Below are 25,424 nucleotides of genomic sequence, written 5' to 3'. Positions count from 1 at the left end.
TTTGTCCTCAAACTATTTTGTTTCTGATTATTTTTAAGAATGTTTTATGGATGAATGTATTACAGTATTACAATATTAATTATGGTGGATTAATAGTTATTACCATCACATTCTTTATTAAAAAAATATCCTTTATTTAATGATAACATTGTTAGATCGCAGTATAAACATTTATGTTTAGCATACAGACACATATATATTTACCAGCATTTGGTTAAAATTGTATAGAACATTTGATTTTTTTATTTGTGTATCTGCACACCACTTTATTATTTAATAAAATCTGTAATCATGTATTTCAGCCATCAAAATATGACACATGACAACCGAATTAGGAAGCAAGGAGATGACCCTTACAGCACTGGAAAAATTTCACAGGTTTTTTATTTTGGCATATTTGATTGCTTGAAAGTAATAAGGATACTTTTTATACTCTACATGACATACATACAAACCAACTGTATTTAATATATGGTTCTAAGTTTTAATAAGTCAGTTATCCCTTTATGGTATTCACACCATTGCATGGTAAGATTGTACTCTGGTTTTGTATTTACAATAATAAAGTGTCACAAAACCTAAATCAGCTTCCCATAAATATAATAATATCAAGACATCAAAATATAATGATATGTTGTGCATCAGCTGCATGAATACTAATTAAATTTCACAAAATTCTGTTTCTCAGATTATTTTCAACAGAAATTTTTCATCCTCAGCAATTCATATTGGTGACTTTTGAGCATTTTCACCAAAGAAACGACATCGTTTGATGCATGTTACACACGTGTGTTCAGAGGGTCGTTCCCATGTTTCGACTGAAACAAGCTGAACGGTGGAACGTGGGGGGGGGAGGTGGGGTAAGAGCACTCGTGTGCAACACATGAAGCGGTGTAAAAAATGTACGTGAACGCAAACCCCCGAAAGGCCTTGCTGCCTTCGTGCTCCCCATCGCTGCGTTCCCCAGTCTCAAGGACAGAAACCGCACGGGAGGGACTCTTCCAACATGGGAGGCATTTCGAAAGGAACAAGTTAATACAATTTACCGCGCATCTCTACTGAATGCACGCCTGCAGTTCTGTAGGCATTGCTCCGGCGGTTTGTGTATACTATATAAACAGTGTTCTCTCCACTTAGTAAAAATGTTGTGGATATGTTGACAGGGGGTAAGCAGTTATTTTAAGTGCTATATGTAGATTCGTGTTGACTTCTTCTTATGTGGCTACAGGGGAGAGATCCTATAATCAGGTTTGACATTAAACAAGTGCATAAAAGTCACTGAGGCCCAGAAATCAGCAGTTTCTTTTTTTTTTTTTTTTTTTTTTTTTTTCCGAGGACCAGGTTGTTTCGTCTTACTTTGGTACATCAGGTTAAATATGATTTAAAAAAATGTTTTGGTGGAATTCAAGTGAATGTGTGGTTTTTTATTTAAAAAAAAAAAAAAAAAAAAAAAAGTTCTATTTACAAAACTTGTAGAACAATTTTTTCAAATAACTGAGATTCATTTAAGATAATTCCTTGGCTGATTTGGGCAAGCAAGTGGAGAAGATCCAGCGAAAACAGCAGTAGATGCACAGGGTGGTAAACATGAGCCAGGGGTTTGAGCGCTTTCTCAACGCAGTGCCGTGTGGGCCGGAGCTGCGCCCGCATTACATGGTAAAGGGCGCCATCTGCTGGCCGAGTTCAAACCAGCAAAAATCGGCCCAAGTCATTGCTGTTTGTCATTTACAGCTCATGTAACAATCAAATGCTTTTCGAAACACTTAGTTAATTGTGACAATGAAACCTGTAAAAAGCACAATGAGAGTAACAGCAATTTATACAGTTTCTCCTTTTGTGTTCTTAAAAGTAATGCATATGTGTGTGTGTGTGTTTGCAGGGCTGGAGAAGGGTAATAAATAAATTCTTGCTCGTACCCATGGCTCTCTTCTTTTTTTTTTCTCTTTCTACAACAATAGAGCGATATTGCTGAGGTGATGAATTAGCTCAGAAACTACTCTGTTTTTTTTTTAGCTGTGGACACTTTCAAAGTCATTGCCTTCCCCAGGGAAGGGTCCGAATAATAGCGGAACAGCGGAAAGCTGGCGCTTTCATGGAGAGGACTTGAGGAGGAAGGATTTCTATATACTTATGAATTCACATCACCAGATTTTGATCCCATGAGTTTCCTCGAGGATGAAGGGGGCTCTGACTTTGTGCTGCTAAACTAACGTGTCTGTTTCCCACTTTGTGTGATGGAGAAGCAGAGAGAGCCCCCAAATAGAAGGAAGTTGTCACAGTCAAGTATGTAAGAAACAGACTGTACAAAACACACACGTGCTGTTCCGTTTCTCCTGTTCCATGAAAACTCTGCTCTGGTCATTTTATTTCAGTTTATTTCTTCTGCTTTGCAAGTCATTTTCAAAAATACTTTAGGGATGTGGAGGTAACTTGTGACACTTAGCAAAGGGCTAATGAAAAAGAGTACAATAACATATTAGCAACGTTTGAAAAATCCACAACATGTTATTAGAAACGTGTTTTAATTATGCAGCATTCCATAAAATGTGGTGGTTACTTGTTACTCTTTCATGAAAAGGTGTGTTTCTAATGATCAAGATCTGAAAAACACAGATAGGATGGAAATAAATGTGTGTGCATATTAATTTTGTAACCCAGTAAATTATCATAACTTAATTATTAGATCATCACTGACTCACGCTCGCTATTGATAACAGCTTGTCCTATTTTAGAAGATTGCTCATTTAAAAGGTACATTATTTTCAGCATAATTTTGTTATGAAGAGTCCAAATCTACTGGTCTTTGTAAAGTCACTTTGGAGAAGAAACATTATGAAATACAAAAAATTAAAATGCAAATTTTGCTTTGCTCCTTTTAGCTATATTAACATAAGATCCACACACCAGGTCTTTTTATTATTATTACTGTTATCTATTATTATTCCTCATATTGCCACAAAATTGAAATGAGTGCTACACTTACTAGTGACCCCCCTAAAGTAGCACAAACAAAAGGACATGTTTATGATCTATAGTGTAGACTTCCACAGATCTCTGAGTGGTGTTCAGACAACACAGGATATAATAATAATAATAATAATAATAATAATAATAATAATAATAATAATAATAATCTAGAACAACTGTTTAATTTTTAGAACAGATAAAAAGGATTTTAAATTTTTCTGAGCGCATACATGAACAACAATGTGATACAATAAGTTTCTAGATCAGTTTTAGGGCTCCTTAACCAATTGTTAGTTTATCAAGGACTTGTGCAGGAAATTTTGGTTTGGATGATATTTTTAGAATTCTTTAAAAATGCCAATTTGTACAATTGTGAGAAAACCTGTCTGCAAGATTTATTAGTAACTTCTGCGCGCGTGAGAAATGTTTAACATCTGCTTTTAGAGCAGCATATTATTTTCTGCGATGTCAGTAAGTCACTATGGAAATCCGTCGCGGTAACGAAATATCTCAAAAGCAAAGGTGAAATTAAGATCATAAATTGGTTTTAAAGCTTAACTATGTACTTTCAGTATTGTCACATCTGGCCAGAAAAAAACGGCTCAGCACTGTTTCATGCGAAGCCCTGAGCAGCAAGTGTGTGTTTTCCCCATGGATGTTTGAGTTTTTAATATTCATGTGTGTTTTAGCTGTTCTTTATACTATTACTGTTTCACCCGTTTCCATCATTTATGCTTCGTCTTTCGTCCTTCAACCTTCGTTGATCTGGGGTAAAAAAAATCTTTTTAATGTTCACATGGCTGGTATCAGGACTCTACAGCTTCTCTTGGCCTAATGCAAAAATTCAGTTTGGTAATTAGTGGTACGTGGTACTATCTGCAAATGATGAAGTCCTGTGAATGCAGCACATCTTCACGCATTCCACAGCAATGAAACCGAAAGCAAAGTTCGGAAAATTTCTCAAGGGTTGTTAAGTTTCTTTCTATCGTATTCTTGGAGAAAGTCAACAATGAATAATGTATATATTGTGTTCTGCCATACTCCATCAAAGGGAGAGAAGTCTCTCTTGAGCAGCGGGTGCGAGAGCATGAAACAGTCAGGGAGACGTGCCACCGGGGCCCCAGTCCGTACCGCCCGCCAGGATCTAGAGGCGACGCGCCGAGAACCTTATTAAACACCGGCTGATAGGGTCAACAGCCCCCTCTCTCAGCACCACCCTAGAACAATTTCAATTTTAATAGCTTTTACTATGTATTTCATAAGCAAGCTCCCATTGAAATAGAGCCATCAAAAAGTGCGCCGACAGATTCCAGCCCGGGAGCCGGGGCGTAATTATCCCGTCGGACGCAGGGTCCGCGTCGCTCGCTTTGGCGTCGTTCATCATCTCCGGCAGCACTGCCACCCCACCTGCTAATTTCATCCCCTGGATTAGCCTCCCGCGCTTGTCTATCCTGTTATATTTCTGGGGGGTGAAATATCGCCTCCCTTCCACTTTTAATAAGGCCGAGCGGGGCGGCCCTCGCACCCGGGCCCTGGGAACCTTGCTCGCCTCGAGCGATCTTCGGGGGCGGGCGCTGGGGGGAGGGGGGGGGGGGGACGGGGACAACAGGAGTGAAGGTTGAAGGGGCGGCGGGTTGTACCTGCGGGCCCAACATGTGCTGTGCTCCTCTTGCGTGAGGAAGAGGAGGGAGAGGATGGTGGGGGTGGGCTGGGACGAGGGGACACCGCCGCCCCTCCCGAGAGTGTCCGTGCGCTGAAATTAGCAGAGACACGCGGCGGGCGCCGATGCAGCACGCGCCCAGTGTGTGACACATTATTAAAGAGCACGCGGGGTTTCAGTGTTTGCAGGTAATGACTTCCCTCCCAGACGTCCTTCACCTCTCGCTCCCAGAGCAACGCGAGGCTTTTCCTATTTTTAACTTTATGTTTTAATGCGATGCATTAAAGGCATCCTATCATCCTATTAAATATAATTCACCTATGGTTTTCGGAGGGTTTTCTTAAGCTCTGGAGGTGGTAACTGCCGTGGTGAATTTTCACGGTTCCCAAGAGCCTATCTATCTATCTATCTATCTATCTATAAAATGATGTCATGGCCCCATACAACTTCAGAAATGAGACTTGAACATTTCTCACTTTCTGCCACTTAGGTCCCGTTAAGCGTTTGTATACTGTACATGAGGAAAAAAAATGATTAAATCAATAACAACTGATTCAAATTCACACAGTACAACTTGTGGCTCTCTATTTTGACAGCTATTCCCTGGTGACACTGGCTGCAGGGTAGGTTGGGAAGTGAGACACAAATAAAATCCACTTCTCTCGCAAATAAAAGCCACTTCTCAGACCTACTTCTGTCCTGATCCCCACGTTGCCCTATAAACCTTCACATCCCATCTGTTAAAAAAAAGAAAAAACTAAAACTTGCTCCCTATCACTTCTATGTACAGCTGGTGTAATGTATGCCTGCAAAAGCAGTGGATTTGGATTAATTGGCTGAACATCGTGAATCACGTGTCTGCATCTATGTCTTTCCTTTCACTGGTGAAATTCACTTATCTTTTCTCTGAGATGCATGTCTCTTTGAAGAAAGGCGTTGGCTAAATGAATAAATGTAAATGCAAATTTAAATAAATAAATAAATGTAAATGTAAATACGAAAAATATTTGCAGTACTAATCCGCCTACTTAAGATTTACACAGTCCACAGATTTACACTGATTTACTAGAGCCGACAGGTGGAGGCCCAGGACTAAATAACCTGGAATTTTTTTTCTTTTTTAAATAATTCTTTCTTGATACTTTTTGTCAAAACATCAGGGACAAATTTTGTAGAGATTATCTATTTATGGTTCATTTTTACATCGGTCAAAATGGGCAAAGTCATCACTCAAAGGAATTACAAACTACACAGGTGTATGAATTGTTAAAGAAATTGTAAGTATCCCACTATAAAAATCGAAAATCATAAGATGCCTTGGAGAAAAGCATCAAGTCAATGAATATGTAAAACAAATGATAATTTTTATAAGAAATAATAAATGAAAATAGTTTTGTGAACATTTATTATTTTTGTATGCAAATCACAGGGTAACAATCCTGAAAGCTGTGCACGGTCAGCAGGTCTTCAAATAAAGTCTTCACATTTTGGGTTATATTTGCTCTAAAGAACTCTGTGGAAAATAATAGTTTTAATAATTACCAACAGCAAACTTTTGTTATCACAGGTAAGAGAACACTACAGTCAAAACAGGCTGATGATTATAAATATAAAAATATTATAAATATACACATGCTTATCAAAATAATGGTATAAATTTTTGCATGATTGTGTTTAAGTTGGGGGTGCGGTGGGTTGGGCCACAGTCCTGCTCTCTGGTGGGTCTGGGGTTTGAGTCCCGCTTGGGGTGCCTTGTGATGGACTGGTGTCCCGTCCTGGGTGTGTCCCCTTCCCCCTCCGGCCTTACGCCCTGTGTTACCGGGTTAGGCTCTGGTTCCCCGCGATCCCGTATGGGACAAGCGGTTCTGAAAATGTGTGTGTGTGTTTAAGTCTCACATAAATCATCCCAATATCAACAGTCCAGTGCAGGGTCACTGTGGTCCAGAGCCTATCCTGGAAGCATGGCCTGTGAGGTAGGACACCCCAGTCCATCACAGGGAAATCTCACACACACACACACACACACAACTGGTGGTTCAGAGGTACCAGTGCACCTGAGACATGTCTGCACAACGGGGGAGGAAACATCTGTGAACGGCAGCAGACCGCGCAAACTGCCCACCGACAGAGCTGGATTCGAACCCGCAGCCTTGCTTTTGTAAAGCACCAGCGCTACCTGCCGTGCCACCATCCTGCCCTTTACTTGAACCACCGTGAATGAACTATGCTTCTAATACAAGGAAAAGAAACAAGAAGCCTTGCAATTGTTATACGAAAAGGGACACAGCAGTAAGTGTTTCCATCTATTAATAACTGTGCTTTATATATCAGAGCAGTTGATTCATTCAGGTTATGTGAAGTGCAACTGGTCCAGCGTGTTTTTCTCCCAGGACAGGCCTGCACCGTGCCGGGATTTCATTCCATTTTTTAAGGCTTTATAAATAGCGTTGCTCCTTATTGTGGGCGGCTGGCAAGTCCTCGGCCGTCCAGCGCCTTCATTTTCTCGTTAATTGACCCAAAAAGAACCCCGGCAAGCGAAGCGGGGCTCTGCTCCAGTGGCGTTCTCCATCCCGGCCTCCATCCCGTCCCGTATGAATTCCCCCGCAATGAGGAGTGCATAAAGATAGCATTAATTGAATCGCCCAGTTTTCGACGCCTCCCTCGAAAAGGCCACCTGCCACTTCAGGTGTGGGGGATAATCGAGGATGACATTTCTATCCCACAATGCCAGAGGCAGACTTTGATACATCGTTTTCTTTCTGAAGGTTAAACTTAGATAACCTGCCTTTGGCATTTAATTAGCTACTTCTTAAATACTCTTTTGGTAATAAAATGATTAAAAATTTTATTGCTCCTCAAATGAGCCTCTTTTAAATGGATTTAATGACTTTGTTAAGGTTCTGTACTTTGCGGAGCGCATCTACAGTTATGCTAGTGTGTAAAAATGTAATAGTAATGATATGCTTTACAGCTTGCAAAATCCCAATGATTTTTATTCAAATGACTTTAGTAATCACCATTATAAATTTTCTTTTCTCGGGCTGAGATTTAAAGGGCTAGGTTCTCTTTTGGAAATTGGTTACTGCTAAGATTTATTTCACACCTTTTTAAAAACACTAATAGCCAAAAAGGCAATTATGTTTGATGTGCGATTTCCATTTTAAAACGCATTGCATGCTGTCTTAATGTAAATATGTGTCCCTCTTCAATAGCAACTTTTTCCCGCAAGTAGAGCGCTGTAGGGCTACTGAGCGTGGATTCCTTTTAAACTAAAGAGCCACAGATATGCGATGTGACAACATTAAAGATGTGTTTTAGACAGGGACGGATGCTTCCTCAGCTGCATATTCAGAATATCAGCAGCCGGTTACGTTGTATGTCACGCTGGCAGGGTTGTGGGTTCGAATCTGACCAGCCCTGCCCGTGAGCTTTCTCCAACAACATCAGCTGCGTTGTGTGACTCTGTGTCATCTGCGTGCGTGAACGATGCCCGGTGCGGTACTTTCTCCTGTGCAAGCCACTGACTGAAGAGCTGCGCGGACCAGTTGCACGAACATGAACCCAGTCCAGCGTAAACAGAAACCCCAATTTGCAGTGGACCCCTTTATCGCTGCCGGCCCAGAGATCCACTCGCATCTCACCTGGACTGGACATGCAGCGCGGCAGCTCAGATCCAGGCTCCCAGAACCACGTTGGCAACCTCTCCCGCAAATAAACGTGGTCTCCTGAGCCATCATTGTCTGGGCTGCCCTTTCAGAGCCCAGATGCACAGGTGCCTCCCCTAAACTGACACCCATATAAATGGCCTTATTATCTCCCCTTGGGGTGGAGGAGCCCAGTGCCACCCGGCCCAATGAATCACTGGTGCGGCCCGCTCCGTTGGACCCACTCCAGCTCTTGTTTTCCCATTAGCGGCTGGCTCCGACAGAGTGGCACGTCGCCGATAATTCAGCGGGATTGAGGACTCCGCGTCCGGGCCCCGAGCTGGTAGGCCAATGAGGCGCGATGGGGCGCATTCCCTCTGCTTTTCGAGGAACGGGCCTCTTTAATTTCCCCGCTCACGACGGCGGCGCAGGCGGCAGACCCGCGACTCGGGCGCAGACGAAGATGAATACACTCGTCGGGGTCCTCGGGAACTCTGCATTAGCGTGTGACAGCCAGAAAGTGCTCCTGTCATCACTGACTGTCTGATTCGCCCGTGGGCACTTAGTGGGGGAACGACGACCCGTCAGGATGACAGATGGCGGGAAAGGGGGACTCGAGAGCGAAAAAAAATGAGAAATGAAAATTTTGTGGGAACGGCTTCTCGGTGGGTGACAGTACGTAAAATCCTCATGCCAATTGAATAATTCTGTCATGTCGGGTAATTTGCGAGTCAGTCTTGAGGTTAATGCCTTTGCTGCGCCAATATCTATATCAATATCCGTGCATGCACATTTATACAAATATGCTTTTGTCCTTGGCAGAACAAGTGAAACAATGTAGAGAAAGAGGCCAAAATGCCACCAATTAGAGGAATTAAATAAGGACGCTGATTACGAGAGCACTTCATCCCGGCTTTTGTCCCTCAAACAGCACCGCGCTCTTCGTCGTCTGAACTCTTGTCAAAATTACCATGATACAGTTTTTCACATTTATACCCATGTAGCTGCTGCTCAGAGATTTACATTGACTTCTTTAGCTGATGCTTTTCTGCAAAGTGACATACTGTGAACTTTTGTTTGTACAGCTGGGTAATTATTGCTGGAGCCATCCATTTACATATTTAATTTACATTTACATTTATTTATTTAGCAGATGCTTTTCTCTGAAGCGACTTCCAATGAACTCTATGTAGTGTTATCAGCCCACACACCTCATTCACCAAGGTGACTTACGCACGGGTAAGTACTGTGCTCAGGGGTATTATAGCTTGAGAAGGAATTCCAACCTGTGGCCTCTGAGTCCAAGGACAGTAGTTTTAGCCATTACACTACCTGCTGCCCCAGTCACAAGATGAAATCTGTGAACTATTAAAGTAACCTCCCTAGTCTAACGCCCTATGCTTCTGGGATGGACTCTGGCCCACCGTGACTCTGCCTTAGGATAAGCAGCTATTGTCAGTGACAGAGTGAGTATTATTCTCATCTGGCTGCAAATCACAACCGTTATAGCAAAGGTTGATCAGTTTCGAAGAAGGGAGTTATTGCTGGTGACTGTAGGACAGCAAACCGAACACTAACAAGGGGAATATGTGACAGTGATTCTGAGGGGCTCTTTTGTTTGTTATTGACTGCACAGAGCGCCAGAGCAAAGCTGCAGGTACGAGCAGACAGAGGGTGAAGGGGGTCTGTCCTCGGGCAGTAAGGCTCACTGTGGGACACAAATAACTGTATATTTTTTTTACTTTATTAATCCCTGCAAAGAAATTCACCCACAGCAGTTCAATAAGATATGTAATAACAAAGTGCTGAATCACACTGACTAAATGCATAAATAAATAAATGAATGAATAAAAACAAAACCAGTTACATGTCATTATATATAACGGACAAAACTGGCTTTTTGGGGATAGCAAATAAAACAGGACATTTGAACACAGTGGCACTTATCTTGGTCAGTGTTTAAGAGGAAGAAATGTGACTTGATTTTGAAAAACTATTTACAAATTGGGGGTGCGGTGGCGCAGTGGGTTGGACCGCAGTCCTGCTCTCCGGTGGGTCTGGGGTTCGAGTCCCGCTTGGGGTGCCTTGTGGCGGACTGGCGTCCCGTCCTGGGTGTGTCCCCTTCCCCCTCCGGCCTTACGCCCTGTGTTGCCGGGTAGGCTCCGGTTCCCCGTGACCCCGTAAGGGACAAGCGGTTCTGAAAATGTGTGTGTGTGTGTGTGTGTATTTACAAATTAAAAATTAACTTACAAAAATTGTGCAACAACCATTGAACAATTTTGGAAAAAACACAATGTGTGTTTTTGCAATCAGGGTTCACACGGAGGCTGCTGTGCTATATTTTTTAGATATTGTTGGAACTGTAAGAGGACAAATATTGTTTTACCATTAGTAAATACATTTACATTATATTTCTTCATTTAGCAGATGCTTCTCTCCAAAGCGATGTACAGCCAAGAGTAAAAAAAGACACAAGGCAATGCCTATTCAAGGCACATCTAGACCAGCTTTTAGAAACACAAGCAAATACTAAGTAAATTAATTATCAAAGTCATGAGAGAAGTTTTTACAATTACTTAGGAGTTCTCCTAAAAGTGTAAAGGAAGCACCAGTCTAAGATAGGAATCCAAAACATTTTTTTTTTTAAAATTGATGTGCCAGATTAGACGAGAACTAGCTATAAAATCTAAACATTGCCTTTTATCCTTTTTTACTCATTATCTGTCATAATGAGTAGTTCACAGATGTAATAGACTTAAGTAGATAATAATAGAGCTTTATAGCACTAATAAAAACTCGTTTAATAAAGGTGCCTTTCATTTCACTTTCGGGGCAGTAGGTGACATAGCAATCTAAAGATTCTGTTGCAAGATTCGATTGCAATCTAAAGATTCTGGGTTTGAATCCCGGTCCTGCTGTGGTACCTTTGATCAAGGTACTTAACCCTAATTTGACAGGGTGAGAATACCCCGCTGTAAAAATTGTAACCTCAATATCAACCACTAGAGGGAGACATTGCGCGGTTTAACTTGACCGCTGGAGAGCCATTACGCGTGTGAAGAGACGCAGTAGCGCTGCACGTACAGACGTGGTCAAGTGGCACAAAAACCTGCGTCTCCCAGTGACACACTGGCGTTTCAGTGCAAGTATCAAAGTGAATTTTTTGAGTACGATTCATTCCAACTGCATGCACAGTCTGTATGTTCGGATGTAACGACGTATCGTATGTATGTCAACTTCCTTTGAAATGATTACATTTTGTTAATTCTTTTTCTAATTAGGGTTAGGGTGCAAAAATTTGGTAGTAAAAAAGTAAGTAAAGGCATACACATTTGCCTGCTAGGAGTTTATATGTAAATACATTCTTTCGTTTGCAATTTATTTTGTATTACCTGTAATTAGATGGTTTCTTCCAAAGTGTCGGCGCTTTTAGTGAGGACTGTTCCATTTGCAGATGGGAATAGGGGTCGACGAGTGAGCGCAGCATTCTGAGCGCATCTCAAGCCGAGACTCAGACTGGGCTGTTTACGGGTGTCCTGCGGTTAGACCACTGAGCACTGAGCGTCAGCGCTCATTCAATGTTCGCTCCCCCTCAAAGAAATCGCTTAAGGATATTTCCTTGGGATCCCCAAACGCCGGAAAGGTAAGATAAACATCGGGATGGTAAATATGGCTGTTATTATTTAATCATCTTAGCTGATATAATCAGTGGAATGTTGTTTTTTTAAGCTCAGCAGAGCAGGAGCCTCCGGAAGCACGCGACTCAAGAACGTCTGCGAAAAATTAATAGAAATGTTTAGGAATGTAATTTTTGTAAACACTATATATATATATATATATATATATATATATATGCGTGCAATTGGCGGTTTATATATATTTGTGTGTAACCGAAGTCATGCTCTTGTCATGTAGTGACTAGTGTAGCGTGTAAAAAAGTCTTATTTCTCTGCCGTATATCGAATTCTATGTTCAGCGTAATCACATTCAATCATTCATTCCTGCAGTTTTTTTCGTGAGAGATTTTGTCATTTTTAGCTTTTGATGTTCCCTGTTTTCCGATTAAAAATGATCGCGAAAGTAAGTGGATTCATCCATGATCATCACGTCTTGTTTATTTTACTCGTTTATTCGTCATTTTTTTTGTTATTCGGCTACACGATTAAGAATAAGATCATGGGGGGAAAGTTCGTTGCGCGCGTCTTAAAGGACGTGAGCCTACGATGTGGCACAGGATGAGTCCAGAATGTGCGACATTGTAGCGAAGGCAGCAGCGCGGAGGAGAGCAGGACTGAGATTTTGGCGAAATTTGACAGAGACGAGGAGGCCACATCATGTCGCTCAGCTCAAGTGCTGTAGGAATATTACTGCGTTGCTCTCTTTACCACACTTTACTGCTGGAGTTACACTAGTGATCGTGCTGCCTTCTCAGGTTTGGTGTGGAACAGCCGCTCCCAGTCGGTCATTTTTCATTTGCTGTCTTTGCTTTCATTTTTATGATCTATTACTGTAGTGCCACATACCTTAGAATTAAACCAAGTCTTAATCATACTAGTACTGTCCTAGATGAGTATCTGCATTTAATACCTTTTTTTGGAATTTTAACTGTATCAGGTGCCTGGCCAGTAACATGGAAATAAATGACAAATCATTTGCATTATAATGTAACATCCCAATAAATAAATAAATAGATACATCTGTAATAAAATTTATTTGTCTTCAGTTAGCAGTTTACAGCAAAGTTCAGATGAAGTTTTTCCCTTACTTATAGCCTAAATTTTTGAGTTTTCATTTTTAAAGATGCGCAGTATAACACATATGTTCATTATCCTGTTGCATTCCCCATAATAAATTGAATGCAATATACTGTATAGCTGAAGTGAATAATATTTTTGTTACCTTGGTATGAGATCCTCCTCCTGGGTCTTTCTTCTATAGATAAAACAAAGTTAGACAAAATTACATTTTGATTTAGTTTGCAAGGACAGGAACTTACTGGTCGTTTCCTTCTGCTGTGTGATAATAATTGATAACAATAACAAGAAAAAGAAGAGGAATTACACTTGTTCTTCAGATGGAAATATGAAAAGTATGGAAAAATCAGAAATGATGTACAATACTTTTGAATCAATTTACATAACTTGTAAATACTAGTAATAATGACGATAATTTTCTTATTTAATTATTATTATTATTTAATAATAGTGGAAACAACAATAATAATAATTATTATTATTATTATGTTATTTTGTTATGTATTATGAAATAAGAATAAGCCATCACACAAGCGACAAATACTAGAAGATTGAACACTTAGAGATCTATGGTTTGTTGTTGTACCTCCACGAGTGGTGTTGGTATTTTAGTGCTAGGAGATGTCTGTCCAAAGACGATATTTTTGTTATGTCTTCTTCCTCGTGGACTAAATGGACACAATAATCATTCGTCGTGGCTGTTTGTATTGCAGGAAAGGTTGATATCCTCAAAGATGGATACTTTTGAGAAAGGCGTTCAGGGTCTCGGTATTTTTAACCATTAGAGTGTGTCCTTTAGTGGACTTGTTTTGTCGTTGGTGGAGGACAAATTGACGTGTTGGACTGAGGGCGGCATAGTGTAAAAGGCCTGCTAAGTTTGAGGGTCTCAGTGCTCCAGAGTAACTCTGAAAGCAACTGGTCATCCCTGAAACATGATCTTTGTGCCAGAGTGCGGAGGTCAAAGGGCAGAGGCCTGAAATATGTCAAAAGGTGGCGAGAAGAATGGGCCAGGACTGTGTCCCCTGTCCCCTCCCCCATGCCTCTCTGTGGAGCCCCTTTGTTTCTGTCCTGTCGGGGGGGGGAGGTCCACGCTGGACAACATCAAAGAGCTGCCCAAACATTGTTATCTAGGGATGCCCTTTGAACCCCAGCTTTTCGCAGCGGCCTTCGGAGAGGGAGAGGGGGATGCTGGGAAAAAGGCCAGGTCTGCCGGCAAGAAAGTTGCATCTGCACCTTATCCCTGTCTTCCTGTCTCCCCAAGAGCAGTGCTTACTCTCTTCGTAATGTGGGTAACACCGCAACAGACACACACACACACACACACACACACACACACACACACACACACACACAATCTCAGGGCAAATTGTCTTTATTCTCTTTATTGCTTCTCCTTTATTGGTCCTCTGCCATGTTTAAGAGAGACAGCGGAAGCAACAGTTTCAGGGTTTCACTGGGAAATGGAAAGTTGTTAAGCAGTTCTGCCGTACCGCGGTATAGGCAGTGCGCTCCCTAGGAATTTCCCTTTGTATTTGTATTTATTCATTTCACTCATGCTTCTCTCCAAAGCAATTTAAAAAACTAATTGCTGTGATTTCCCCATTTATACAGCTGGGTGTTTTTTTACTGTATCAATTCAGGGTAATTACTGTACCTGAGGGTATTACAGCAGGACTAGTATGTACCTGAAACCTTTTGTCCATGGTGATTTACAATGTTAGATACGCAACACTACTTACAATGATCTGTCCCACCACGCAACACACACACACACACACACACACACACACACACACACACACGCACTAAGGGCATTCTGAAGTCACCAGTTCACCTGAAAAATGTTAACTGTGGGAGGAGACCCACATGAACATGGGAAGAACATACAGATTGCACGGAGTAGGAGCCAGATTCGAACCCACATCCAAACCCACATCCCCGGAGCTGTGAGCCACCAGCACTACTCACCGCTGCATTAATAAAAATGTAGAAAAAGTGTGTTTCTTAGCAGGAAGAAAGGGATGAAAGGAGTTACTGAGTGGGGAATCACTGTAGTTTATAATGGAAGCTGAAGGAAGAAGTTTTTTTTCTCTTTTTATGAGGTCAGTCCGGCCAGAGAGCGTTTCCTCTCAGTGGGGTTTGCTGCTTGTTGGACGACTTAGGAATGGCGGTGCGGGGGCATGATTCGGAGGTGACGGAGCCATTGTTGGCCAGGGGTCATAAACACACACAATAGAAGGAGATTTCCTCCGGAGGGCCGATCCACATGAAAGGCCTCGCCGCGTCGCTCGGACCTGCGGCGCTCACCCCGGCACCTCTCCCATGTCCTCTGGCTTTTGTTCGCGTCTCCGCTGCGCTCTCCTTCAGATCTCACCGCTGTGGGAACGTGCGCAGGGGGCCCTGCGTCGACCCGTGCGTTCATTTTGCTTTTGACAAAAAGGTGGGCACGCTCAATGAAAAGGCTGGCCCAAGTTTCCAAGAACATGAACTCAAAACGGGGGTCCAAAGCCACCGCCGGGACCCCGACGGACTGGGGCCGTCTTCAGCTCCGATACGGAAGCGTAGCAGAGATCCCCGAATAAGAGTCAAGTTCAAGTGGGTTTTTACTGTCATTCCTTTATATAGCTTGTACGCAGCGGAACGAAATGTCGTTTCTCCGGGACCGTGGTGCGACGCAACGCTACGCAGGACTACATAAAGTGCAAATACACAACGGCGTGAGACCGTGGTCCGCTACAGAAGAAAACGTGTGAAGTAAACGGGTGATTCCGGGTGTCGCCCGGATTTGTCGACGGGACACGCTAACAACACGAGACGCTTTGAAGAGGAGCTCATCGGTCGTGTCTAGACTTTAGACTTCCTCTTTCCTCTGGAGCCCTGCACTAGTAACCGTGTGAGACTAATTCGCAAGGCGCTGTGAATGGTGCCATCAGGGTACGCAGTATATAACCCGTCTTTTTCTGCCTATATTGCTTGTGTTTTAGTGTGAAACGCCTAATTTTGTTTATTAACCCCTTTATAGCACGCGCTGCATCCCATTTCATATTCTTTAGGACAATTGAAAGGTTGGCTATGAAACTCTGTGAGGTGATGTTTTAAAAATACTGGTAATCCTGCAAAGTTTTCTATGGTACATAACACACTTGAGGCAGACCCTATTAACGTTTCGTTTAGTGGTTATGGAAGCACGGAGTAGGGTTACTGTCTAATTCAGGCCGCTGTGATATGCTAGAAATTTGTTTTAAGACGCTGGAAATTGGAGGCCCAGAAAGAGTTGTGCGCGTGGTTGGGCTCTAAGTCTCTCCTTCACAGGATTAGGAATTTCGAAATTCATGTCTGGACATCATTCTGTCTGTTTTGATGTTATAGTTTTTCGTGGTTTTGTTTTGTTTACTAACTTTTTTGATGTTCAAGTCAATAATTTTTTAACAATTTCTTGACTATTAGCTATTTCTGAATTTAAAAAATTGCCAAATGAGCTGCTGTAACAGCTGCTACACTCTAAACATGTTGGGTAGCATGATGGCACATTTGGACGTCGGTTCAATGCCTGCTCAGTGAGTGTGGAGTTTGCTTGGGTTTCCTGCCACAGTCAAGATGTGTTTCAGGTGTGTGTGTGTGTGTGTGTGTGTGTGTGTGTGTGTGTGTGTGTGTGTGCGTGTGCGTGTATGTCTGTCTCTGTGTGTGTTACATTGCTCTGCTGTATAGATGAGCGAATGACTATAGGGAGTGGAGACTACCTACCAACGTATGTCACCTTGGGTAAAAGTGTCTGCTCAGTATCACATAGTAACCTGAAGTAAATCAGAGTCTGCTAAATGAATAAAAGTACGCTCAAGTCTTTGTTTTAAATGTGTAATGTAAACATAACTGCAGAACGTCCTTAGTAATAAGCAGTGGATCTAAGGCAAGAAGAAAATACTATCCATAGAAGTGATGCCCATGAATAAGTTGCCGCTAAATGCCATGTACCTTTTTACGTAGAAGGATTTTTGGGTGATTTTCCCTAAAATTGTCTTGATTCATGTGATTAATGTATATGGTGCAATTTCAGGTTTTTGATAAACCCCCCACCCACTGCTCTTATTGCTAAATCACTAACATTACTACATTCTTCATTGCTGGCTCCGCTTCACTTTTTTTTCTCGTGCCACGTTCCGCCTCCCTCGTCCCTTCTCCTTCTCGGTGTACTTTGTAGATGATTTCGCAGAGATTTTGACCCCCGAAGCGGTTCTATGGTTGGCCACATCATCTCTTTGCTTATTTGTTTATTGCGAAGGACATGGGAAACTCCTATGCTGGGCAGCTGAGGACCACACGCTTCGAGGAGGTGCTACACAACTCCATCGAGGCTTCCCTGCGCTCCAGCAGCGTGATCCCCAGACCCGTGTTCTCCCAGCTGTACCTGGAGGCGGAACAGCATGCCTCCTCGCAGGATGGTGAGACTTTCTTTCAACTGTTTCCTTCGCTTTATTGGCTAGAAAACAATAAAACCATGTCCTGTAAGTCATGTTGAGGTTCCATAGCCTTTAATTTTCCACAACTCTCTGCAGCTGTATTTTATTTTCAGCCTGTCACCTTACCCTTTACCATTTGAATTAGGTTGCTTTTTGAGAATATGACATCCTATATATGCATAACTGCATGTGCTTAGTAATTTAGCTGATATTTTACTCCGTAGCATGTTACGGATATGAGTTTCTTGCAGTGATTTACATATTTGCACAGCTGCGTTATTTTTACCTGAGCACTCAGGAAGGTAAGTACCACGCTGAAGGAGGCTACGGCAGGAGACAGGAATTATATGTGGGTCATACCTGCAAAGCAGTAGCTGTAACCCATAGCCACCTCCTGTCCCGGTTGTCTTACACTGGTAGCATGATGAGAATAATTTAACATGCTGTGATTGAGTGTCACTAAGATTCTGAAACACCAGTAAATGGGTCATACATGTGGTACTTTTAACTGGGGAACAGATGATACACATCACGTTGTAGTCAGAAAGTCTTAAATTCAAACCCCACTCCCACTGTAGAAACCTTGAGCAGAGTACCCTGAATGACTGCAGTAAAAATGTACCATGCTTTATACCATGCTTTATAAATGGGTAAACATGTAAGGAGTTTAGTGTACCAACCCTACATTGTCAGTTGCTTTGCACAGAGGCAGCAGATACCTAGCTACCTGGACAAAACAAACGAAAAAGTGGAGGAAACAAAGAATGAAAGTGATGGATTCATTATGGTACCGTGAGTTCATGTTTGGAAACACCACACAACAAACATGTCAAATATACGGTCTATACAGTACAGAGAATTTATGCAGTGTCTTTGAAGCTGTGCCTAGTAAAGAAATAAAATGATGAGTCTTTATCAAAAATATCAATTAACATCAGGAAATTTTTCACAGTTGTGAGATTTTTTAGCAAACACCAGCTGCGGCTCAGGTGGTCAGGTTTTTATATGAAGTACGTTGCACGCCAGATTTGCATTCTGGGTCCAGCAGATCAGTATTCTCCCTTCAGCTGGTAGACAGGACAACGAAGAAGAGGAGGAGGAGGAAGAGAGTTCTGAGTCCAACAGCCCTCCTATACCATACCAGATGAAGCCCCCACCAGAGGGCTGCTGCACCACTGACGGTAAACCGCCCCCCCCCCCCCCCCCCCAGATGGATTTGCTTCTATTTTGCAATGCGTTAGAAGGAGACAGGTGGCCACCTGCCCAACTGCACCGCATCACATCCCCGCCTTATCCACTTAGCTGGCGCGTGTGTCCATAGTGATGACACAAGTGTCCGAATACTTTGAATAATTTGAGCAATGGACACTTTTTTGAGCCCTCTTTCCATGTCAATGCCTTTGCTTTGTTTTCTCTTATCTGTTGCATAACCTACCATCTGTTCTCTTACTGGCCTCATACACAGTCCAGTGACTGCATTATAACTTTTTTTTCTTGTTTCCCTCGCTGAATCGTGTACTGTCATTAATTGTCGTAAACAGATTTGGCCTTGTGCAGTTTCCATCTGGATCAATGCATTTTCTTTCTTTCTATCTATCTATCTTAGGCTTTTGTCAGTCAGGGAAGGACTTAAGACTGGCTTCCATCGCCAACGACCCTCTGGAGGTACCGCCGGGGTTCCTGCTGGTGGGGGCCAAGTGCCCCAGCTTGCCGGACCACATCCTAGTGTGTGCCGTAGACCGCAGGTTCCTGCCCGATGAGAGCGGGCGCAATGCGCTGTTGGGTGAGGCACCTGCAGAGATTCTAGCTCTTTCCACTTCAGTAGCACCCTTCCTGTTCAACAGTATTTTGTGCAAAACCACTGCAGCTTGGGCATACTTCATTCTAAAATTAAATCTGATGAGATAAAGAATCAGAGGTTTTCCACTACCACAAAATATTCTTTTTCTTGGTTAATTGTGGAGCGTAACCTACTGTTATGTGTAGAGCTGTAAGCAAAAAGCATTTTGCAAATTGGATTAAAACCTCTTGAAGGCAAAGTTTTTTTTTTTTTTTTTTTTCTTCCGTAAGGGCCGACTAATAATAAGACGGCAGTCTGTGAGGTGCGATTCTCATGCACCACTCCAGCTGATGCCGCCCCATTGAGGTGCACCGTTCCGGCAAAGCAGAATGAGGCAGCCTGACTGTCAAAAAGGAGTAGGCTTAGTGAGTGACATAGCAAAGCAAGCCTGGGACTCCCAGACGGAGCGAGAGCTGGGTTGCGGTGACCCAGTCCTGCCGCTTCAGACCCACGTCTGTCACGCAGACCTCTAATTTCAGCAATTTTGTCGCTATCTGCCTAAGCCCCCTTCGGAAGCGTTGGCTCATTGCCATGGAAACAGTATGTCAGCTTCCCTGCACCGCTGATGCAGCTGCGATATTTCTGCTTTGCAGGGCTGGATCAATCTCAGGCAGGCACTGTTTCTTAAGGCATCCTTGTGCCCCAGTCTTTAGGAAAAAACAATGGTGCATGAGTTCTGTCAGGCTCACCGTCTCTGAAATCTGGCCCAAGAAAGCTATTGCTGGAAGTAGTCAGCAAATCAGCTTTAAAACACGAGGTATATTTTCCAAATATAATATTAAATCCTTATCCTTGACGTAACAGGTAAACTGTAAATATTTGATTAATCGTCCTCTGTGGTCCCATCCTTCTCAGTCATGTCTGCATTTCCAGGCTTCTCGGGTAACTGTGTGGGCTGTGGAGAGAAGGGGTTCCGGTACTTCACCGAATTTTCCAACCACATCAACCTCAAGCTGACCACCCAACCAAAGAAACAGAAGCACTTAAAGTACCGTCTCTTCAGGAGCCCGCAGGGGACCTTAGTGAAGGGCCCGCTCATCTGCTGGAAAGGCATCGGTAAGAGAGAGCGCGGTCGAGCCGCTGCGGCCGAAGGTGTGGACTTGTAGCCAAAACCTGAAAAAGTCTCTCTGAGAAAATAGAGAGAGGAGAATGTGCCCGAATCTCACAATTCCAGTCGAAATTTACGAGGCCCGAGTCACCAATTTGCTGTCCGACGTTCGTGTAGCAGGAAACGTGACTGTTGCCTCCCTGCGCTGGTTTCCGTGGCCTCTCGGACCCGGACCTGCTCAGCTCCTCCTTGGCCCCTACGTATAAAAGTGATTAGTAAACACAGAGGTCTCCGACACACCCTGGAACAAAATGACCTCCCTTCGCCCACAGCCTGACATCCAGCTTCTCAGGCGTTGCTGATCTTCACGTGTGGATGGACTGGTTGAGCCGCTTACGCTGCTGAGAGCGGTTGTGTGGCCACAAGGCATTGGAGGTCATAACTGTCATTATTGTCCCTGTATGCTCCCCATGGGTCTTTTGCACTGGAAGAAGAATCCGTGCATTAATTTCGAATTTTTTTTGTAACATCTCTTCTGCACCAGACATCACAAAAATTGTGCTGAAAAGCACTAATTATTGTATATTCCTTCAGCTTGTGCTTTTCTCCAAGGCAAGGTCATTTTCATTAGAACAATTCATGATAATTACCTTGCTCAGGGATACTACAGCAGAGCTGGCATTCGAACCTGGGTCCTTCTGTTGGAAAGTGACAGCTTTGACCACCGCATTGCCGGCTGCCGCTAGCAACGTCTGTGTCCGCACTTGTATTATGAAACTGCCTTTTTTTAATTCATAAGTGTCTGGATCTCTTTTTTTTTTCAGATGGTCGGGTGAAACAGATGGCTTCTAACACCTGTGCAAGTCACATAACCTCAGAGGAACTGCTGCCCACCCCCGCTGCCATGGAGATGCTGTCAGGCATAGGTCACGTCGCCCCGACGACAGGTAATAGCACAGGTATGATGACAAAGCACAGAAGGAAATGAGAAGGCATATAATTCACAGGCTTCTTTCACATGATGAATGTAATTCATCCCTGAAAATCTGCTCCTGAGGTGAATTCTCATAAAACAAACTGTCAAGATTAATTTAGGTTGGAACAATAATTAATGCAGGCCCAAGCTGCAAAGAGATTCTACCATTTTTTCACCAGATGTGTGATTCATGCCTTTTCTTTTAAACATAAAGAAAATCTAATTCAGAACAAAGTTCAAAATATCAGAACGTTACCCATCAAGGAATTTTTAATAATGCAATTACTGCTGAGCTCTTCTTATAATTTTAAGCAACTGAATAAGGGCTCACACAAAGTCATCCGTAATGATACTGCCTTTCAAGAGAATTTTATCCCTCTTTCAGTTTTTGCTGCCTTTTAACAGTGTTTTATCACTGAAGGTTTTTCTGTGATAGTTTTGGGTAGGTGCCTCAGCACCTGTGGGTCCAAATGTGGGTTCAGAGTTTGAGCTGGTGCATGGAGTTTGCATGTATTCCCTGTATTCAGATAGGTTTCCTCCCACAGTTCAAAAACGTGTTTCAGGTTAATACATGACTCTAAATACCCCTCGGTGTTTTTCATCTGTGAGTGAAACAGTGAGTGATTTGTCTGCAATGGACTGGCATCTTCTCTGAGGTGTGCCCTGTCACACCCCCAGCATTTCGGGGATAGGCTCTGGACCAACATAGCCCTGCATTAGACAACCAGTTGTTGTTAACGGATCAGAGTTTAACCTTGGGCTCATTATAGGGAACTTATTGGTGTATTTTGTAGCGCCTGGATACATTATTGTGTGACCTGAATGTTACTAGTACAAGTGCTGGAAGTCCTGTCATGTTAACACCTTGGTGAAGAAGGCCCGGCAGCATCTCTACCACCTTAGACGCCTGAGAGACTTCAGACTGCCCCCGAAGGTGCTAAGGAGCTTTTACACCTGCACCATTGAGAGTACCCTGATAGGAAGCATCACAGCCTGGTTTGGGAACAGCACCCAGCAGGACAGACAGGCTCTACTGAGGGTGGTGCGTTCAGCTGAACGTACCATCCGAACGGAGCTCCTTGACCTGCAGTCTATCTGCAGCAAGCGATGCTAGAACTAGGCCGGGAAAACAGCGAAAGACCTCAGCCGTCCGAGCGACGGACTCTTCTCTGTGTTGCGGTCAGGGAAGCGTTTCCGCTCCCTAAAGGCCAATACGGAGAGGATGAAGAGGAGCTTCTTCCCTCAGGCTGTTCGGGCCCTCAACCAATACAACACCTAGGACTAAATACCAGTCACCTCCAGGAACCACTCCACCTCTGCTGTTCCATTTCGCATACAAACTCAAACTGAAGTACCCGCGCGATCTTGCACATTACGTTGCACTGTTGCACACCATATTGCACTACGCCTCATGCCGCACAAATTTTTATAATTAGATATTTATATATTCGGGTCTTACGTATGCATAAATAGATTGTATATATTTTTTCCTTTAGATTTTAGTACCTGTTGTTTGTCTTTCTAGATTCTTATGTGGGACAGCTGCATAAAAGCATTTCACCGCACGTCGTACTGTGTATGGTTGTGTATGTAACGAATAAGATTTGAATTTGAATTTATTTTTCACTGTGTTCTTTCCTTGCTGTGTCTTGACCTCCAGCTGGTGTTCCTGCTGATGTTCCAGCCCCAGCCTACCCTCAAGGAGCTCCACCCACCCAGCCCAGCAGCAGAGACTGTCCCCTGTCTCAGCAACCAAGGCACCCCCCGGGCAAACCCCCGATGACAGGTACCTGTCCGTTTGTCATTTTTTAAATTTCCATCTACAAAGAGACTGAGAGAGAGAGAGAGAGAGAGAGAGAGAGAGAGAGAGAGAGAGAGAGAGAGACTTGCTGCAAGCTGCAGCTGAGTCTAAGAACTGTGAGAAAAATTCAAATTCTTCCCTTTATTAGAGCAACACCTAACAACCAACAGCTCCCCCAGAGTTTACTCCTCCCTGAAAGGGTCCACGGCAGCTTTTAACTGCTTCATGACTTTAGGAAGGGCCCACTCTATTGTCTGAAATTTTTTCCTGCTCTTCCTCTTTGTTACGCTCTCTTTCGTTATCCGGCACCCGGGGCAGTAAAGTGGCCTCTTCTCCTTTCTTCCCCTCGGACTGTCGGGTCAATAAAATGCAGCCATAAGACACTAAGGTCGGTTTTGTTGTTAAATTGAGTGCTTCCTTCCTGAAACTTCCAGCTTGTTTTATCCCAAATTCCTCATTTGATTTCCCACTGTAATGTAGTGTTTCGGTCCTGTGCTCTGTTATGTTTGCTCCTCATGTGAACAATTTAAGGAAATAAGGTCCGGTTACAGTAGCCTGCTTACTCTTAAAATCTCCATCTCGCTAGTATCTTTTGCATATTGGCTACGCTGATTTTACGTTAAAGTCATGGCTTTATCTTTTGGTTCTGCCAGCGCTGCGGTTGCAGCGTGTATTTTAAAGGCGTGCTTATTGCTTTTAAGGTACGATAGCGAACACGGGACCCCCCAAAAAGAGACACAAGGGATGGTCGCCGGAGCTGCGCCCTGCGACCGAGCCAGCCGTAAAGACGACCTCTTCTGCCTCGGCCCTTAACAATAAATTAGGTAATAGGCCGTATGAACCACGAGACGTGCGACATTACACATATGGATGTGAACGCAGGTTGAATGGTGTTTGCGCTCGTCTGAAATGCGCGAGAATGTAAATCCCTGTACTGTTCAGTATTCCCAAAGGCACGGTGAAATAAAGCTTTTCGCATTTGCAAGTTTGCATGTCTGCGCCAGATAAGAAGAACTGCCAATGCATTTGAAAAGTAGCTGACTCCGTGCTAACTTTGGGAAACGGTTAATTGGCCGAGGGACAGGGCTCGAGAACGGGGTGTTCGTGGCCGCGGGCTTCTCTAGTGCGCTTGGCTTCTCTGGTGCTGCCGTGCTGGGTTGTCTGTATCGGCTGTGTTTGCTGTTTGCTAGACAACAGCGCCCCCCTGTGCGCGTCCCAGGGCTGCTCACCGCTGCCGCCCCCAGAGGGTGCAGTCACAGTGCCCGACAACCTGCTGCAGACCTGCGGAGTGCAGCCCATCATCTTGAAAGGTACGGCGAACACCTTTCGCCTCGCACCTCCGTGTCCGGGATTAAGCTTACGCTGTTAGACGTGTTTTTTGAGCGGCGGGATACCAGACTTCCGGGAAGGATATCCTTCGCTTATATTTATGAATTACAGTTCGATATTCGGGAGGGGTGCGGTGGTGCGGCGGTGCGGCGGGCTTGGCCGGGTCCTGCTCTCCGGAGGGTCTGGGGTTCGAGTCCCGTTTGGGGTGCTTTGTGACAGACCGCCGTCCCATCCTGGGCGTTTCCCCTCCGGCCCTGTGCCCTGTGCTGATGGGTTAGGCTCCGGTTCGCTGTGACCCCGCTTGGAACAAGCAGTTTCAGCCAATGTGTGTGTGTGTGTGAGTTCAATATTTGGGGGTGGTGTGGTGGTGCAGTGGGTTCAGCCAGTGCTTGCTGTGTGGTGGGTCTGGGGTTCGAGCCCTGCTTGAGGTGCCTTGCGGTGGACCGGCATCCCGTCTTAGGTGTGTCCGCTCGGCCCTGGTCAGGGGAGGGGCCGCACCCAGGCCGGACCGGTCTCCGGCTTGTAGTCACCCTGCTCGGGACAAGCGGTTGTTGGCTATGGATGGATGGATTGAGTTAAATACTGAGCACATTTTGTTGTGGCATCTAGAAGTTCACATGTAGCCCACCCGCACAGAAAAGCTCACATCCGTTTTGGTATCTGAAGAGTCCCTCCATGTATGTCTGCCATAGTGTGTCAGTTTCTTCTTTTACTAAGATTATACTATTTTTTTTATGTAGATTCCTTCGTAATATCACTGCACAAAATTTCATCGGGTTTGAATGGGTAATTTTCTGTTTAGCCTGAAGTGAAACCATGGTAGGTCGTACTATGTCATCGGGATGTAAGCCTGGGGATGCGATCTGTTAAAGTCCATTATGTCAGAGTGTTCAAGGTGTGACAGACATCAGCTGTAGAAAATCAGTTATGAGTTCTGTTCATAAGTCT

General features: G+C 43.8%; 1 protein-coding gene across 10 annotated transcripts in view; it reads left to right on the top strand.

Moving 5' to 3' along the window:
- The first annotated feature begins 11,313 nt into the window (after window positions 1-11,313).
- greb1 (growth regulating estrogen receptor binding 1) overlaps window positions 11,314-25,424 on the top strand; it is a 31,135-nt gene continuing 17,024 nt past the window's right edge. For 6 of the 10 annotated variants that reach the window (XM_029258713.1, XM_029258712.1, XM_029258711.1 and 3 more), the window contains exons 1-10: window positions 11,314-11,498; window positions 11,726-11,914; window positions 17,305-17,464; window positions 18,550-18,663; window positions 19,089-19,265; window positions 20,196-20,378; window positions 21,195-21,329; window positions 23,007-23,132; window positions 23,849-23,971; window positions 24,338-24,457. In XM_029258713.1, coding sequence (XP_029114546.1) covers window positions 17,308-17,464; window positions 18,550-18,663; window positions 19,089-19,265; window positions 20,196-20,378; window positions 21,195-21,329; window positions 23,007-23,132; window positions 23,849-23,971; window positions 24,338-24,457 — 1,135 coding nt within the window. In that variant the 5' untranslated portion in view covers window positions 11,314-11,498; window positions 11,726-11,914; window positions 17,305-17,307. The remainder of the gene's footprint in view (window positions 11,499-11,725; window positions 11,915-17,304; window positions 17,465-18,549; window positions 18,664-19,088; window positions 19,266-20,195; window positions 20,379-21,194; window positions 21,330-23,006; window positions 23,133-23,848; window positions 23,972-24,337; window positions 24,458-25,424) is intronic. The other 4 variants (XM_029258709.1, XM_029258708.1, XM_029258707.1 and 1 more) reach the window with 4 other exon arrangements.

Source organism: Scleropages formosus, chromosome 15 (assembly GCF_900964775.1).
Source record: "Scleropages formosus chromosome 15, fSclFor1.1, whole genome shotgun sequence".
NCBI lineage: Eukaryota > Metazoa > Chordata > Actinopteri > Osteoglossiformes > Osteoglossidae > Scleropages > Scleropages formosus.
This window is presented reverse-complemented; position numbering and strand designations above follow the sequence as displayed.